Source organism: Somniosus microcephalus, chromosome 2 (assembly GCF_052327205.1).
Source record: "Somniosus microcephalus isolate GS21.2 chromosome 2, FLI_Smic_1.0, whole genome shotgun sequence".
Classification (NCBI taxonomy): Eukaryota; Metazoa; Chordata; class Chondrichthyes; order Squaliformes; family Somniosidae; genus Somniosus; species Somniosus microcephalus.
Window position 1 is genome coordinate 5,025,513 of NC_140988.1, and position 17,434 is coordinate 5,042,946.

Genomic DNA, 17,434 nt, shown 5'->3' on the forward strand with positions numbered 1-17,434 from the left:
CCATTTCTGACCTTATGTTGGAGGGAAGGTTATTGATGAAGCAGCTGAAGATGGTTGGGCCTAGGACACTGCGATGAGGAACTCCTGCCTCGATGTCCTGGGGCTGTGATGATTGACCTTCAACCACCACAACCATCTTCCTTTGTGCTAGGTATGACTCCAGTCAGTGGAGCGTTTTCCCCCGATTCCCATTGACTTCAGTTTTACTAGGGCTCCTTGATGCCACACTCGGTCAAATGCTGCCTTGATGTCAAGGGCATCTCTCACCTCACCTCTGGAATTCAGCTCCTTTGTCCATGTTTGAACCAAGGCTGTAATGAGGTCTGGAGCCGAGTGGTCCTGGCAGAACCCAAACTGGGCATCAGTGAGCAGGTTATTGGTGAGTAAGTGCCGCTTGATATCACTTTGCTGATGATTGAGAGTAGACTGATGGGGCAGTAATTGGCCGGGTTGGATTTGTCCTGCTTTTTGTAGACAGGACATACCTGGGCAGTTTTCCACATTGTCGGATAGATGCCAGTGTTGTAGCTGTACTGGAACAGCTTGGCTAGAGGCGCGGCTAGTTCTGGAGCACAAACCTTCAGCACGACAGCCGGGATGTTGTCGGGGCCCATAGCCTTTGCTGTATCCAGTGCGCTCAGCCGTTTCTTGATATCACGTGGCGTGAATTGAATTGGCTGAAGACTGGCTGTGATGGTGGGGACATCGGGAGTAGGCCGATATGGATCATCCACTCGCCACTTCTGGTTGCAAACGCTTCAGTCTTGTCTTTTGCACTCATGTGCTGGGCTCCACTATCATTGAGGATGAGGATATTCTTGGAGCCTCCTCCTCCCGTTAGTTGTTTAATGGTCCACCACCATTCATGACTGGATGTGGCAGGACTGCAGAGCTTTGATCTGATCCGTTGATTGTGGGATCGCTTAGCTCTGTCTATAGCATGCTGCTTCCGCTTTATAACATGCATGTAGTCCTGTGTTGCAGCTTCCCCAGGTTGGCACCTCATTTTTAGGTACGCCTGGTGCTGCTCCTGGCATGCTCTTCTACACTCCTTGTTGAACCAGGGTTGGTGGTAATGGTAGAGTGAGGGATATACTGGGCCATGAGGTTACAGATTGTGGTGGAATACATGGATGCCCAGTTATGAGCTGCTAGATCTGTTCTGAATCTATCCCATTTAGCACGGTGGTAGTGCCACACAGCACGATGGAGGGTGTCCTCAGTGTGAAGATGGGACTTCGTCTCCACAATGACTGCGGTGGTCACTGCTGCCAATACTGTCATGGACAGATGCATTTGCGAGAGGTGGATTGGTGAGGACGAGGTCAAGTAGGTTTTTCCCTCGTGTTGGTTCTCACCACCTGTCGCAGACCCAGTCTGGCAGCTATGTCCTTCAGGACTCGGCCAGCTCGGTCAGTAGTGGTGCTACCGAGCCTCTCTTGGTGATGGACATTGAAGTCCCCCACCCAGAGTACATTCTGTGCCCTTGCTACTCTCAGTGCTTCTTCCAAGTGATGTTCAACATGGAGGAGTACTGATTCATCAGCTGAGGGAGGGCGGTAGGTGGTAATCAGCAGGAGATTTCCTTGCCCATGCTTGACCTGAAGCCATGAGACTTCATGGAGTCCGGAATCAATGTTGAGGACTCCCAAGGCCACTCCTTCCTGACTGTATACCATCTGTGCCACCACCCCTGGTGGGTCTGCCCTGCCGGTGGGACAGGACCTACCCAGAGATGGTGATAGAGGAGTTTGGGACATTGGCTGAAAGGTATGATTCTGTGAGTATGACTATGTCAGGCTGTTGCTTGACTAGTCTGTGGGACAGCGCGCCCAATTTTGACACAAGTCCCCAGATGTTGGGGAGGAGGACTTTGCAGTGTCGACTGGGCTGGGTGTGCCATTGTCGTGTCCGTAGCCGGTGCCGAGGTCGATGCCAGGTGGTCCGTCCGGTTTCATTCTTATTATTTTGTTTCGTAGCAGTTAGTTACAACTGAGTGACTTGCTGGGCCATTAAGAGTCAACCACATTGTTGTGGGTCTGGAGTCACATATCGGCCAGACCGGGTAAGGACAGCAGATTTCCTTCCCTAAAGGACATTAGTGAACCAGATGGCTTTTTATGACAATCCGGTAGTTTCATGGTCACCATTACTGATGCTAGCTTTTTTTAAATTCCAGATTTATTTAATTAACTGAATTTAAATTCCCCAGCTGCCGTGGTGGGATTTGAACTCACGTCTCTGGGTCATTAGTCCAGGCCTCTGGATTACTAGTCCAGTGACGTTACCACTACACTACCGTTCCCAGAATATGGCGCAATATCCTATTTAACTGAGTGTCAGCTTAGATTTCGTGCTGAAGTCTTTGGAGTGGGGCTTAAACCCACAGCCTTCTGACTCCGCGGCAAGACCACTGACGTGTAGACAAGAACTGGTATCGCGCAGAATATGGCTTTTGTACACTGATGCCGAAAGGATAACTGTGGCAATTATTGTTCTTTGAAGCTGTTATTGCTGGAGCTGATCACTTCAGAGCACATTTAATCCTAATTTTTGAGAGAGAGAGTCTGGAAGGAAGCGAAAAGGTATAGATTCCAAAGGAATTAATGGTCATTCTGCCAATTTGATACTGCATTTATGCTCCGACCCTCCCATTCGAGCTTTGCTCCCAGGCTGTGACTGACTTCTCCTGCTGTTTCGCACCATCCAGCCCCCACACCCTTCCGACCCCTCCCCTGGCTAGTAGACCAGAGCTTGCAACAAGACTAGTACATGATCAGGCACACTTTGACCTTAGGATGAAACTTAAAATGCTTCATGTATAGTCTGACGGGCTGCGGTTTAGATGTTTCTTTGCTTCCTCAGCATCAGTGTTGTTACGGCATTTAATGCAGCATAACAACATCATTAAGTAGCTAGACTACATGACAGAAATGAGCTTACTTAATGATGCCTCCAGAAGAATAAGCTCCGACTGCAATTAAACCCATAAAAATAAAGACTTTACACTCGTTGCCATAATTCTCCACTCCGCTCCCACTCTGACCGCTCTGTCTTCGGCCTCCTACCCTGTTCTAATGAAGCTCAACGTAAACTCGAACAGCACCTCATTAGGCACTTTACAGTCTTCCGGACTCAACATCGAGTTCAACAATTTCGGATCATAACCTCGGCCCCCATTTTTTTGGATGGCAGCTGCTCCTGATTCTGCTTCAATTGGATATAGACTTGAAGGGGAAACATAGGGCTCTGGGGAAAGAGCAGGGTTGTGGGATTGATAGGAGAGCTCTACCAAAGAGCCGGCACAGGCACGATGGGCCGAATGGCCTCCTTCTGTAATAAAACCTCAGTGGCTGTAAAGCGCTTTGTGATGTCCGGTGGTCGTGAAAGGCACTATATAAATGCAAGTCGTGTTTCTTTGCTATTCACATTTACACCTCTTCTAGACCCATCTTTTGTTTCTTTACTTGTGCCATTACCATCTCCTTTCACCTTGCACCATTACCCCTTTTGTCATTTACTCTCTCCTGCCCTCCTCCCCTTCCCCCCCCCCCCCCTTTCCCTTTCCCTGCCCCTGCACTTGCCTAAAACCTGTTACATCTCTAACTTTCTCCAGTTCTGATGAAAGGTCATCGAACCGAAACGCTAACTCTGTTTCTCTCTCCACAGAGGCTGCCTGACCTGCTGAGTATTTCCAGCATTTTCTGTTTTTATTACAGAAGGAGGCCATTCGGCCCATCGTGCCTGTGCCGGCTCTTTGGTAGAGCTCTCCTATTAATCCCACAACCCAGCTCTTTCCCCACAGTCCTGCAAATGTTTTCCCTTTTCAAGTATTTATCCAGTTCCCTTTTGAAAGTTACTATTGAATCTGCTTCCACCGCCCTTTCAGGCAGCGCGTTCCAGATCACAACAACTCGCTGCGTAAAAAAAAAAAAATCTCCACATCTCCCCTCTGGTTCTTTTGCCAATTATCTTCACCCTGTGTCCTCTGGTTACCGACCCTCCTGCCACTGGAAACAGTTTCCTCTTATTCACTCGATCAAAACCCATCAAAAAGTGACTTTTTTTCCAATTTATTAAAGCAAATAGCAAAACCATTTTGTTACAGATATTTGTAGCCACCTTGAGCCTCTGGAAATCGGCATTAGCGAATGGGCATCTAGCCCAGAATGGGGAAAAGTCGAAACCCTAATGTCAGTTTTCAGATAGGATAAGAAATTTCATCGGAAATACTCCGGTTCCTTTTTTAAAAAATCAACCCTGCAGCTAAAGGCAAAAGCCAGCTGAAGCACTGGTATAACTAAATTTAATGGCCCAGAAATTCGGGTCGGAGGCTTCCTGCGGGTGCAAGCCTTCGACCTGCACTTGCCTTGCGCGCTGGCCGGTGAGCTGTGGGCCCGCGTGGGATTCCGATCCTGGGCCTGCTCCAACTGCCGGCGCGCAGTGCCTGCGTATCCCGGGGGCGCAGTTAGTTCAATGCTAAATCTTCAAATACATTTTTTTTTAAATCACATTTTTTAAATAAACTATAAATTACATGAAATAACTATTTTAAACAATAATTTCAACTTTTGAAAAAAAAATTATTTTCTAACGGGGCTAAAAATAAACTTACCTTGCTTTAAAGTATTTAAAAATAATAAACCTGTGGAAAAAATGTTTTAATTTTAATTAATTCACCACTTACCTTGTAAAAAGCAGGCCTTACGCCTGCTTTTTAAATGTCTAACTTCTGTAGACTTACCCTCCTGGGAAAACCTGCAAAAAAAAAAATGTAAGTTCGATGCACACGCGCAGCCTCTCCTGCGCACGCGTTCGAACTCTGAACCCCTTCTTTCAGGGGAATGGAAGTGCCGGTTTCCCGCGCATGCGCAGTGCATGCAGGAAACCTGCACTTCCAATAGGCCTGCGGGTGAGTACCCCGTGCGTACTCACCCGTGGAGACCCGAAGTTCTGGGCCAATATCTTAATTCTGGTGCTGTGCTTTTGTTTAACGGAAATCAAGATGAGAGCAAAAGGAGCTATAAACGGCACAGGAGTGCAAGCCGAGGCCAGCTGACGATTGGTGAACTGAGAAGATGGAAACAACAGCTGTTTGCGTTTATATAACCAGCGCCATCAAAGTACAGCAATGCCCCGAGGCGCTTCGACAAACGGATTCTGAGCCAGGGAAATAACGATTAGGAGGGGTGACTGAAAAGCTGGGTCACAAAGGTGGGCTTTCAGGATGATCTTAAAGGAGGAGCGGGAGGTGGCGAGGCAGAGGGGCTCAGGGAGGGAAATTCACAAGAGTGGGATCCTGCTTTGGCTGAAGGCACGGCTGCCAATGGTTGGGAAAAGGGAAACGCACAAGAGGCCAGAATAATAGGATCATAGAAACATAGAAGATAGGAGCAGGAGTCGGCCATTCGGCCCCTCGAGCCTGCTCCGCCATTCAATGAGATCATGGCTGATCATCCAAACTCAGTACCCTGTCCCTGCCTTCTCCCCATATCCCTTGATCCCTTTAGCCTTAAGAAATATATCTAACTCCTTCTTGAATATATTTAATGAATTGGCCTCTACTGCCTTCTGTGGTAGAGAATTCCACAGGTTCACCACTCCCTGGGTGAAGAAATTCCTCCTCATCTCAGTCCTAAATGGCTTACCCCTTATCCTTAGACTGTGACCCCTGGTTCTGGACTCCCCCGCCATTGGGAACATCCTTCCTGCATCCAGTCTGTCCAGTCCTGTTAGAATTTTATAAGTTTCAATGAGATCCCCTCTCATTCTTCTAAACTCCAGCGAGTATAAGTCCAATCGACCCAATCTCTCCTCATACATCATTCCTGCCATCCCAGGTATCAGCCTGGTGAATTTTCGCTGCACTCCCTCCGTGGCAAGAACATCCTTCCTCGAGAGTTCACGGGGTGGGGGTTTGTAGCCAGGCCGGAGGAGATTACAGCGATAGGGAGGGGCGAGGCCAAGGAGGGATTTAAACAAAAGGAGGAGAATTTTAAATGTGAGATGTTGAGAGGCTAGGAGCCAGTGCAGGTCAGTGAGGACAGAGGGGATGTGCGAGCGAGCTAGGAGATGGGCAGCAGATGAGCTGAAGTTTATAAAGGAGGCTGGCTGGGAGAGCACTGGGGCATTTGGGCCCGATTTTAACTTTCTCCACTTGACGCAAACAGGGTGGAGTGGGCAGTTAAAATGATGGCCAGTCACTTACCCCCTCTGATCCCACTGCCTTCCCACCATGTCCCGATCTCTTGAGCTGGTGAGCGGGACACTCACAGGGGGGACAGTAGGGTCATCTTTAAATTTGACGTCATCGGGTCTCGATCTGCAATTTTAGTGTGGGTGGAGTGGGCCGGGGGGGCCTAAGCGGGGCAGCAGTGATGGCTTTAATGTCAGGCCAGACCTGCCCGGAGGGGGATCTTGGGCCAGAAGAGGTCCCGGCAGGAAAGTAATTATATTTAATTTTTGGTTTCCTTGTGGGCCAGGCTCCTTTGGGCCTCACAAGGACGCCTTGGGCTTCCCTTTCCTCAGGCTACACCTCCCCCCCCGCCCCCCCAACCCCCCTGATCGTGTATAAAAAAAAAAGGAAGACTTGCATTTCTAAAGCGCCTTTCACGACCACCGGACGTCCCAAAGCACTTTACAGCCAATGAAATACTTTTTGAAGTGTAGTCACTGTTGTAATGTAGGAAACGTGGCAGCCAATTTGCGCACAGCAAGCTCCCACAAACAGCAATGTGATAATGACCAGATAATGGCCTAGAAATTGGGTTGGGGCGCCAAAGTGGCGCAAAAGTCGGCGGAGCGCAGGATTTAGCGCGGCGATTGGGGTGATACCGATTGCCAGAAATTCAGTTTCAGTGCCCCTCGAGGGACACGGGGCGAGGCTCGAGGCGCTCCGCGTCCCTCTTAGGGCGCTGAAACTGATTATCGCAGCGCAACGTGCCGCAGTGCCACACGCTGCGGCACGGCACGCTGCGGTACTGCAGGCCTTCCTCCCACTGTTAAGGGGGAGGTGCCTGCAACAGCGCGATCCCCGATCGCGAGTGCCGGCAAATGAGCCCGGCACCAAGGAGAAGTGCCGGGCTCTCGGGAAACAGCCGGCAATGCCGCGGCGGGGGGCGGCGGTTAGGAGGCCGGGGACGGAGGTGCTGGCAGGCGGCCGCCAAAAAAGCGGCCGCCCCGCACCTCCACCTTAACTTGCGCCGCTGCCGGCACAGTAAGGCCCCGTGAACCGGGCGCAGGTAGCGAACGGCGCAACTGTGGCGTTCGCTACCAAATGTCGCGAATGGGGCGCTGTGCACACCGATGACGTCATCGGTGGTGGCGCAGCGCAAATGCCTAACGCCACCATTAGCGCCCCTACTGAATATCGCCGCAGACGCAGCCAGTGGCGCTACAGCCACTGACTGCCTCTTTAGGCGCTAACAGCTGGCGCTACTCACCCAATTTCTCCCCCAATCTGTTTTAGTGATGTTGATTGAGGGATAAATATTGGCCCCAGGACACAGGGGAGAACTCCCTGCTATTCTTCAAAATAGTGCCGCGAAATATTTTACGTCCACCTGAGAGCAGACGGGGCCTCGGTTTAATGTCTCATCTGAATGACGGCACCTCCGACAGTGCGGCGCTCCCTCAGTACTGCCCCTCCGACAGTGCGGCGCTCCCTCAGTACTGCCCCTCCGACAGTGCGGCGCTCTCTCAGTACTGCCCCTCCGACAGTGCGGCGCTCCCTCAGTACTGCCCCTCCGACAGTGCGGCGCTCCCTCAGTACTGCCCCTCCGACAGTGCGGCGCTCCCTCAGTACTGCCCCTCCGACAGTGCGGCGCTCCCTCAGTACTGCCCCTCCGACAGTGCGGCGCTCCCTCAGTACTGCCCCTCCGACAGTGCGGCGCTCCCTCAGTACTGCCCCTCCGACAGTGCGGCGCTCCCTCAGTACTGCCCCTCCGACAGTGCGGCGCTCCCTCAGTACTGCCCCTCCGACAGTGCGGCGCTCCCTCAGTACTGCCCCTCCGACAGTGCGGCGCTCCCTCAGTACTGCCCCTCCGACAGTGCGGCGCTCCCTCAGTACTGCCCCTCCGACAGTGCGGCGCTCCCTCAGTACTGCCCCTCCGACAGTGCGGCGCTCCCTCAGCACTGCCCCTCCGACAGTGCGGCGCTCCCTCAGCACTGCCCCTCCGACAGTGCGGCGCTCCCTCAGCACTGCCCCTCCGACAGTGCGGCGCTCCCTCAGCACTGCCCCTCCGACAGTGCGGCGCTCCCTCAGCACTGCCCCTCCGACAGTGCGGCGCTCCCTCAGCACTGCCCCTCCGACAGTGCGGCGCTCCCTCAGTACCGCACTGGGAGAGTCAGCCTAGGTTTTTGTGCTCAAGTCTCAAGTGGGAATTGAATCCACAACCTCTGACTCAGAGACGAGAATGCGACCCACTGAGCTACGGCCCTCCCCGATTGTGTCCACAGGCCCCCCTCCTCGATCGTGTCCCGAGCCCCCCCCCTCAATCGTGTCCCGAGCCCCCCTTACCACCTGAATCCCTGGCTGTGGCCCCTGCCGCCACGGACTTCCCGTGTTTGACACCGATTCAGGACTCGTACGCCCCGCCCCACTTGTATTAAAATCGGGACCATTGTGTATGGAGGTGACAACGACATGTATGAGGGTTTAAGAGGCAGATGGACTAAGGTAGGGGTGGAGGTAATATTATGGAGGTGGAAATAGGCAAGTCTTTATGATGCAGGATTGGTAGCTCAGTTTGGGGTGGAGCAGGATTTTGCGAGTGTAGACAGTCTGGAATGGACTAAGATAACGGCCGGGAGGGGATAGTGTCAGCGGCAAGGATATGGAGTGTGAATTGGGAAAAACGTCCCAAGGCATTATCAAACAAAATTTGACACCGAGCCACATAACGAGCTATATTAGGACAGGTGACCAAAGGCTTGGTCAATGAGGTCGGTTTTCAGGAGCGTCTTAAAGGAGGAGAGAGCGGCGGAGAGGTTTAGGGAGGGAATTCCAGAGCTCAGGGTCGAGGTAGCTGAAGGCACGGCCGCCAATGGTGGAGCGATGGAAATCGGCGATGTGCAAAAACTGACTTTAAGATTCTTGTCCTCGCCTTCGAATCCCTTCATGGTCTCAAACCTTTTCCCCCACCCTTGGGATCTTCCCCAGGTGTGCATCGCTGCATTATACCCTGCACTCTGCCGACACCGGTCTTCCTCCACTCTATACCAGTTGCAGTTTCAGCCATTTATCCCACTCGTATTCCGTCCCTTGACATCTCTTTGTCACCCTCTTTCCTGCCTTCAAAAGCCTTCCAGCGATCCATCTCTCGGATTGTGATTGCACACTGTTCTCAGCCCGCTATTACCTTTCTCCCTCCTGTTCAATATCCACTGTCCTGTAAAATGCTCTGAGAAACCCATCTGTATGCAAGGAGTGCCAGAGAAATTTAACTTGTACCTTATTCCTCGTTTGGAGTTTTTGGGGGAGAAATTCACCTGGTTTGCGCCTCCCGTTAGCGCCTGCGGGAGGTGGTAATGGGGCGCTAAGGGGTTACCCGACCGGGTGCTAAGACTTACCGCCTCGCTCCCTTGTGCCCCAAAGATCGTGACATCATCCAGTGCGCAGTGCCCCGTTAGCGCCTCGGGCGTCAACAACGGCAGCTTCAGGAGGCGTCGTCACCTCGGCCGGCCGCTTGGGGAGCGCTAATTAAAGGCAGTGATGGTCAGGTAGGGCAAAATGTATTTATGTCCCCATTCTGGTACCTCCTGCTTTTTGCCCCCCCCCCCCGCGATTGCTCAGCCCTGCACTCAGCGCTGGGGGCTGCTATGCACGTTGCGCAGGTGCCATCGTCCAAACAGACACAGCCTGAAGATTCATTCAATGCCGCATTGGCCCTTCCCTTTAAGGGAGGGAAGGAGCCTGTAAAGACGGCAGCGCGGCCCCGAACATTGCTCAGCACTCTGGCGATCCCGCTCCTCTCACTCCCTGTAGCGCTCTAAGGGAACTGGTAGCGCTTGATTTAGCTCCACTTCCCTCTTGGAGCGCTGAAGCGGAAGCTCCCAGCAGCAGCAAATCTTTTCCGCCCGGCGATACTTTTGCGCTCCCTGAAAAGTTTATCGCCCCAAACGGGACGTGACGCAATTTCTAGCCCAAAGTCAATGATGTTAATTTTTTTAGATACCAGTTTCAGTAATGGTTAGAATTACACCAGTATATTTTTCTCCAATCCTTTCTCTGCCGGTCAGTGCTACAGGTTGTGTGATTGAAATAAAATATATACATGGTTAATGGTGTTTGTATACTGACACTGGGTTCCCTTCCTCTACAGTGTGTTGAAAATGTTTCACGGCAGAACTGTCCAGTGTGCATGGAGGTAAGATAATAACCACCAAGAATGCGGAATCGGTGTTCAGTTTGCTGCTGGGTACATGCATTTGTCTATTAACCTTGTTCTGGAGCTGTCCTGTGAAACAATGAGAACAAATCAACTGTAAATCTTAGATGTGCAGTTCATATTATCCATTTTACATTGGCTGGATTGGGCAGCTTGTATACTTAACATAAGAAATAGGAGCAGGAGTCGGCCATTCAGCCCTTCGACCCTGCTCCGCCATTCAATAAGACCATGGCTGATCATCGACCTCAACTCCACGTTCCTGCACTATCCCCATATCCCTTGATTCCCTTAATATCCAAAAATCTATCGATCTCAGTCTTGAATATACTCAATGACTGAGCCTCCACCGCCCTCTGGGGTAGAGAATTCCAAAGATTCACCACCCTCTGAGTGAAGAAATTCCTCCTCATCTCAGTCCTAAATGGCCGACCCCTTATCCTGAGACTGTGACATAGAAACATAGAAGATAGGAGCAGGAGTAGGCCATTCGGCCCTTCGAGCCTGCTCCGCCATTCAATGAGATCATGGCTGATCATCCAAATTCAGTACCCTGTCCCTGCCTTTTCCCCATATCCCTTGATCCCTTTAGCCTCAAGAAATATATCCAACTCTTTCTTGAATATATTTAATGAACTGGCCTCCACCGCCCTCTGTGGCAGAGAATTCCACAGGTTCACCACTCTCTGGGTGAAGAAATTCCTCCTCATTTCAGTCCTAAATGGCTTACCCCTTATCCTTAGACTATGACCCCTGGTTCTGGACTCCCCCGCCATCGGGAACATCCTTCCTGCATCTAGTCTGTCCAGACCTGACAGAATTTTATAGGTTTCGATGAGATCCCCTCTCAATCTTCTAAACCCCAGCGAGTACAAGCCCAATCGACACAATCTCTCCTCATACGTCATTCCTGCCATCCCAAGTATCAGCCTGGTGAATCTTCGCTGCACTCCTTCCATGGCAAGAACGTCCTTCCTCAGGTAAGGTGACCAAAACTGCACACAATACTCAAGGTGCGGTCTCACCCCTGGTTCTAGACTCCCCAGCCAGGGGGAAACCATCCTCCCTGCATCTACCCTGTCAAGCCCTGTAAGAATTGTGTATGTTTCAATGAGATCACCTCTCATTCTTCTAAACTCTAGAGAATATAGGCCTAGTCTACTCAATCTCTCCTCATAGGACAATCCCCCCATCCCAGGAACCAGTCTGGTGAACCTTTGTTGCACTCCCTTTATGGCAAGTATATCCTTCCTTAGGTAAGGAGACCAAAACTGTACACAATACTCCAGGTATACTTGTGACGCCTAATGCCCTTTAGGGAAGGAAACCTGCCGTCCTTACCCGGTCTGGCCTATATGTGACTCCAGACCCACAATGTGGTTGACTCTTAACTGCCCTCTGTTGCCTCTCAGCTGTACCAAACCATTATGACAGAGTCAGCACTGTGGGAGCACCTTCACCACAGGGACTGCAGCGGTTCAAGAAGGCGGCTCACCACCACCTTCTCGAAGGCAATTAGGGATGGGCAATAAATGCCGGCCTTGCCAGCGACGCCCACATCTCGTGAACGAATACATTTTTTTTTTAAATGGCATAATGGGTAAAGTGTTGTTCGTGATTCTTTTATAACTTCTGAAGGAACCAGTTTACTTCAGAAACTAAATACACATGAGTTGGGATGAGAGGGCTGTCCTATGAGGAGAGATTGAGTAGATTGGGCCTATACTCACTGGAGTTTAGAAGAATGAGAGGTGATCTCATTGAAACATACAAGAATCTGAGGGGGATTGACAGGGTCGATGCTGAGAGGATGTTTCCCCTGGTTGGAGTGTCTAGAACCAGGGGTCACAGTCTCAGGATAAGGGGTCGGCCATTTAGGACTGAGATGAGGAGGAATTTCTTCACACAGAGGGTGGTGAATCTTTGGAATTCTCTGCCCCAGAGGGCTGTGGAGGCGCAGTCATTGAGTATATTCAAGACAGAGATCGATAGATTTTTGGACTCTAGGGGAATCGAGGGATATGGGGATTGGGCGGGAAAGTGGAGTTGTGGTCGAAGATCAACCACGATCTTATTGAATGGTGGAGCAGGCTCGAGGGGCCGTGTGGCCGACTCCTGCTCCTAATTCTTATGTTCTTATCTTATGTTCTTACAATGCAGCTGACCAGAGTCATGCATAGCACATGGACCTGTAACTATAATGGATTCTGGGTGGGTGGTGTTGTCCTGTCATTCTTTACCTTGATAATTGCACGATAAAGGTACCAAAGTATGCCAGTATTAAACAGCAGGCTTTGGTTAAGGAATTGGACTCTAAACATACAGGTGAATTCAGTGATTCCCACGTTCCCGGTGAAGTACAGGGTGGAGATTACATCGAATATACAGCACAGAAACAGGCCATTCGGCCCAACTAGTCTGTGCTGGGGAGTATACTCCACACCAGTCTCCTCCTAGGGCCACGAGTGTTGCGCAGATTCTCTGACCCATGCTCCCTTTGCGTGTGCTCCCCGGCTGGGACCGGTGACCTTACCCTATAGTCTCAAATTCCCTGCTTTCTACTTCACTTTTACTTTCTGTTTTATTGTGTTTTGATGGTTTGCTGATTTTGTTTTTCTTGCAATAGGACATTCACACTTCTCGCATCGGGGCTCACGTGCTGACCTGTGGTCACCTTCTTCACAAGTAAGTGTACTAAATTCTAACTTCAGCCAAACGTGCGACTCGAGAGCACAGGCGCATTTTGTTGTGGGTTAAAGGCGGAGAGCAATTGATCAGAGGCTGAGACCTGGAGCAGTTCATTAAGCCAGTTTGTTAAAATGCAGTGCTGGATCCAGCGATTGAAAAGGACATTTCTTCAGGAGCAGTCCTGGCGTATTTAGCAGCACCCGGGGGCTGGCTAAAGTGAAGAATTAAGTGAAAAGCGTGGCACAGATTAAGGGCCAGAAATTCAGTGGGCTTTGCGCCCAGTTACTGCCCAAATAGGATTTCTGCGCCAGTGTAAGAGGGTGCGCTGATATTCAGCGCTGCGGTAATGGCGGCGGTAGCCGGTAGCGCTGCGCCGACACCGATGACGTCATCGGTGTGCGCAGTGCCCCGGTTCCGCCCCGCTTCCGGCCCAAACCCCATATTTAGTTGCGGCCGCCTCTTCTGCAGCGGCCGCAAACAGCGATTGAAAAACGGGGCCGTACTGCTGCGCTACTGGGGCGCTTTAAGGTGGAGGTGCGGCCGGCCGCTTTTTCGGCGGCCGCCTGCCCGCACCTCCTTCCCCGGCCTCCTCCACGCCGCCCCCCCCCCCCCCCCCCGCGGCATTGCCGGCTGCTTTTCGCGAGCCCGGCACTTCTCCGTGGTGCCGGGCTCATTTGCCGGCACAATCCAGCGGCGATCTCCCCGTTGCAGGCACCTCCACCTTAAGAGAAGGAGGAGGCCTGCAGTACTGCAGCCTGCCGCACCGCATCGGGTGGCGCAGTGGCACTTAGAGCGCTGATATTCAGTTTCAGCGCCCCAAGCGGTGGCGGGCACACCCTGGAATAGCGGCCGGTTCCGACTTGGGGCGCAAAAAGTGAATATCGGACGGTCGCACATGGCTCCGCGCCCAGCGCTAACTTTTGACCGTTAGCCAGCTGGCGGGGCCATAGTGAATTTCTAGGCCTAAGTGTTTGAACATTGGACTCAGTTCATCTTCCTTAGGCTTCAATGTGCACTCTGAGACCTGTAGGTGCAATGGTGGGTTCCAGCTCGGCAGTACACTGCTGGCTGGAACTAACTGTGCTAAAGAGTGTGCTGTAGGCATGCATGGTTACACTCCTACTCACAGCTCCTCTCCCAAAGTCAAAATTTACATTTTGAGAGTGTGGGTGGCAGTATGTGCACTGTCTGAACATTTCAATTAATTTAAGGGCTTATAAAGTTTGCACTTTTAAAATCTGTTGATCACTGCACTGGAGTTAATCTTGTGGCTTTATAACCCAGCCAGTGTGAGACTGTGTCCTCCCTATCATAACCCAGCCAGTGTGAGACTGTGTCCTCGCTATCAATTGTGCAAGAGATGGTAATCTAGGTACTTGTGCAAGAGATGGTAATCCAGGTACTTGTGCAAGAGACGGTAATCCAGGTAATAGTGCAAGAGATGGTAATCCAGGTACTTGTGCGAGAGATGGTAATCCAGGTACTTGTGCAAGAGATGGTAATCCAGGTACTTGTAGGCACTTGTGCAAGAGATGGTAATCCAGGTACTTGTGCAAGAGATGGTAATCCAGGTACTTGTGCAAGAGCTGGTAATCCGGGTACTTGTGCAAGAGATGGTAATCCAGGTACTTGTGCAAGAGATGGTAATCCAGGTATTTGTGCAAGAGATGGTAATCCAGGTACTTGTGCAAGAGGTGGTAATCCAGGTACTTGTGCAAGAGGTGGTAATCCAGGTACTTGTGCAAGTGATGGTAATCCGGGTACTTGTGCAAGAGGTGGTAATCCAGGTACTTGTGCAAGAGATGGTAATCCAGGTACTTGTGCAAGAGACGGTAATCCAGGTAATAGTGCAAGAGATGGTAATCCAGGTACTTGTGCGAGAGATGGTAATCCAGGTACTTGTGCAAGAGATGGTAATCCAGGTACTTGTAGGCACTTGTGCAAGAGATGGTAATCCAGGTACTTGTGCAAGAGATGGTAATCCAGGTACTTGTGCAAGAGCTGGTAATCCGGGTACTTGTGCAAGAGATGGTAATCCAGGTACTTGTGCAAGAGATGGTAATCCAGGCACTTGTGCAAGGGATGGTAATCCAGGTACTTGTGCAAGAGATGGTAATCCAGGTAATAGTGCAAGAGATGGTAATCCAGGTAATAGTGCAAGAGATGGTAATCCAGGTACTTGCGCGAGAGATGGTAATCCAGGTACTTGTGCAAGAGGTGGTAATCCAGGTACTTGTGCAAGGGATGGTAATCCAGGTACTTGTGCAAGAGATGGTAATCCAGGTACTTGTGCAAGAGATGGTAATCCGGGTAATAGTGCAAGAGATGGTAATCTGGGTACTAGTGCAAGGGATGGTAATCCAGGTAATAGTGCAAGAGATGGTAATCTGGGTACTTGTGCAAGAGATGGTAATCCGGGTACTTGTGCAAGAGATGGTAATCCAGGCACTTGTGCAAGAGATGGTAATCCGGGTACTTGTGCAAGAGATGGTAATCCAGGTACTTGTGCAAGAGGTGGTAATCCAGGTACTTGTGCAAGAGATGGTAATCCAGGTACTTGTGCAAGAGATGGTAATCCGGGTACTTGTGCAAGAGATGGTAATCCAGGTACTTGTGCAAGTGATGGTAATCCGGGTACTTGTGCAAGAGATGGTAATCCAGGTACTTGTGCAAGAGGTGGTAATCCAGGTACTTGTGCAAGGGATGGTAATCCGGGGACTTGTGCAAGAGATGGTAATCCAGGTACTTGTGCAAGAGGTGGTAATCCAGGTACTTGTGCAAGAGATGGTAATCCAGGTAATAGTGCAAGAGATGGTAATCCAGGTACTTGTGCAAGAGATGGTAATCCAGGTACTTGTGCAAGAGATGGTAATCCGGGTACTTGTGCAAGAGATGGTAATCCGGGTACTTGTGCAAGAGATGGTAATCCGGGTACTTGTGCAAGGGATGGTAATCCAGGTACTTGTGCAAGGGATGGTAATCCAGGTACCTGTGCAAGGGATGGTAATCCAGGTACTTGTGCAAGAGATGGTAATCCAGGTACTTGTGCAAGAGCTGGTAATCCGGGTACTTGTGCAAGAGATGGTAATCCAGGTACTTGTGCAAGGGATGGTAATCCAGGAACTTGTGCAAGAGATGTTAATCCAGGTACTTGTGCAAGAGATGGTAATCCAGGTTTTGATGAGAAAATTCCGTGTCTGGAGCGGTGAGTTTGAAATTAGGAAGTGGGTTGGAAGGGAAGGTAAGCGATCACAGTCAGGTCCTTGATCAGGGTCCATGGAGGCAAAATTAATCTCGCGTAGTGGCACAAATGGGCTGCCTGTTTTTTCACTCCACCTGACCTCTCACCCCCGCCCCTAAACAGAAACCCCACATGAATATGGAGACAACTCAGATTAGTATATAATTGCAAAATACTGCGGATGCTGGAAATCTGAAATAACAACAGAAAACGCTGGAGAAAAAAAGCTCAAGGAACAGTTCCTCATCTTTCTATTAGGCAAATGTGGGAAGTCACACAACACCAGGTTATAGTCCAACAGCTTTATTTGAAATGACTGTTGGACTATAACCTGGTGTTGTGTGACTTCCCACATTTGTCCACCCCAGTCCAACACCGGCATCTCCACACCATGGCTTCTATTAGGCACTTTACAGCCTTCTGGACTTAACATCGAGTTCAACAATTTCAGACTATAAATTGGCCTCTGTAGTTACTTTTTTTTCTCTTGTTTCCTCACATGGTAGCTGTTAATGTTGCTGCCATCATCATCCACACATCATCTCGGCCATCTTTTGTTTCTTAACTTGTCCCATTACCTCTCCTTTTGCCTCGCACCATCATCCCTTTTGTCATTCAATCTCACCTGCCTTCCATCCCATCACAGACCTTGCCTTTGTTCTTTCCTCCCCTCCTCCCTGCCCCTGCTTAAAAACCCCTCCTCCCGAACCTTTCCCAGTTCTGACGCAGGGTCCTCGACCCGAAACGTTGACTCTGTTTCTCTCTCTCCTCGATGCTGCCTGACCCGCCGAGTGTTTCCAGCACTTTCTGTTGTTATTTCAGATTAGTACATGTTGCTTTAAATGCATGTTTTGGTGGCGTGTTTGAAAGCTCTTTTTCTCTGGGCTAACACTATGTGAGGAATGAGGAGTATTAATTGAATTTCCAGGAGCTTTGGTGCTCAGCGGACTGAAAGTCATGAGCTGGAGTCACAGGGCTGCTCATGACATGAATCTTTAGCTCAGCTGAGTGAGGTTAGGCCAGGTCAGGCCACTAGTTAGCGGATCATAGGAAAGTTAATGATCTATGGGGGACGGGGAAGCAGGGTGAAGGGAGGGAGAGAATTAGATTGGAGCGA

At 50.5% G+C, this 17,434-nt stretch overlaps 1 protein-coding gene across 2 annotated transcripts in view; it reads left to right on the forward strand.

The window, feature by feature from the left end:
- Positions 1–17,434, forward strand: part of rchy1 (ring finger and CHY zinc finger domain containing 1) — a 45,426-nt gene that overhangs the window by 21,243 nt on the left and 6,749 nt on the right. For both annotated transcript variants that reach the window (XR_015080699.1, XM_086006012.1), the window contains exons 5-6: positions 10,323–10,367; positions 13,015–13,073. Coding sequence is in view for 1 of the 2 variants with exons in the window: in XM_086006012.1 (XP_085862138.1) it covers positions 10,323–10,367; positions 13,015–13,073 (104 nt within the window). In the remaining variant the exon portion in view is untranslated. The remainder of the gene's footprint in view (positions 1–10,322; positions 10,368–13,014; positions 13,074–17,434) is intronic.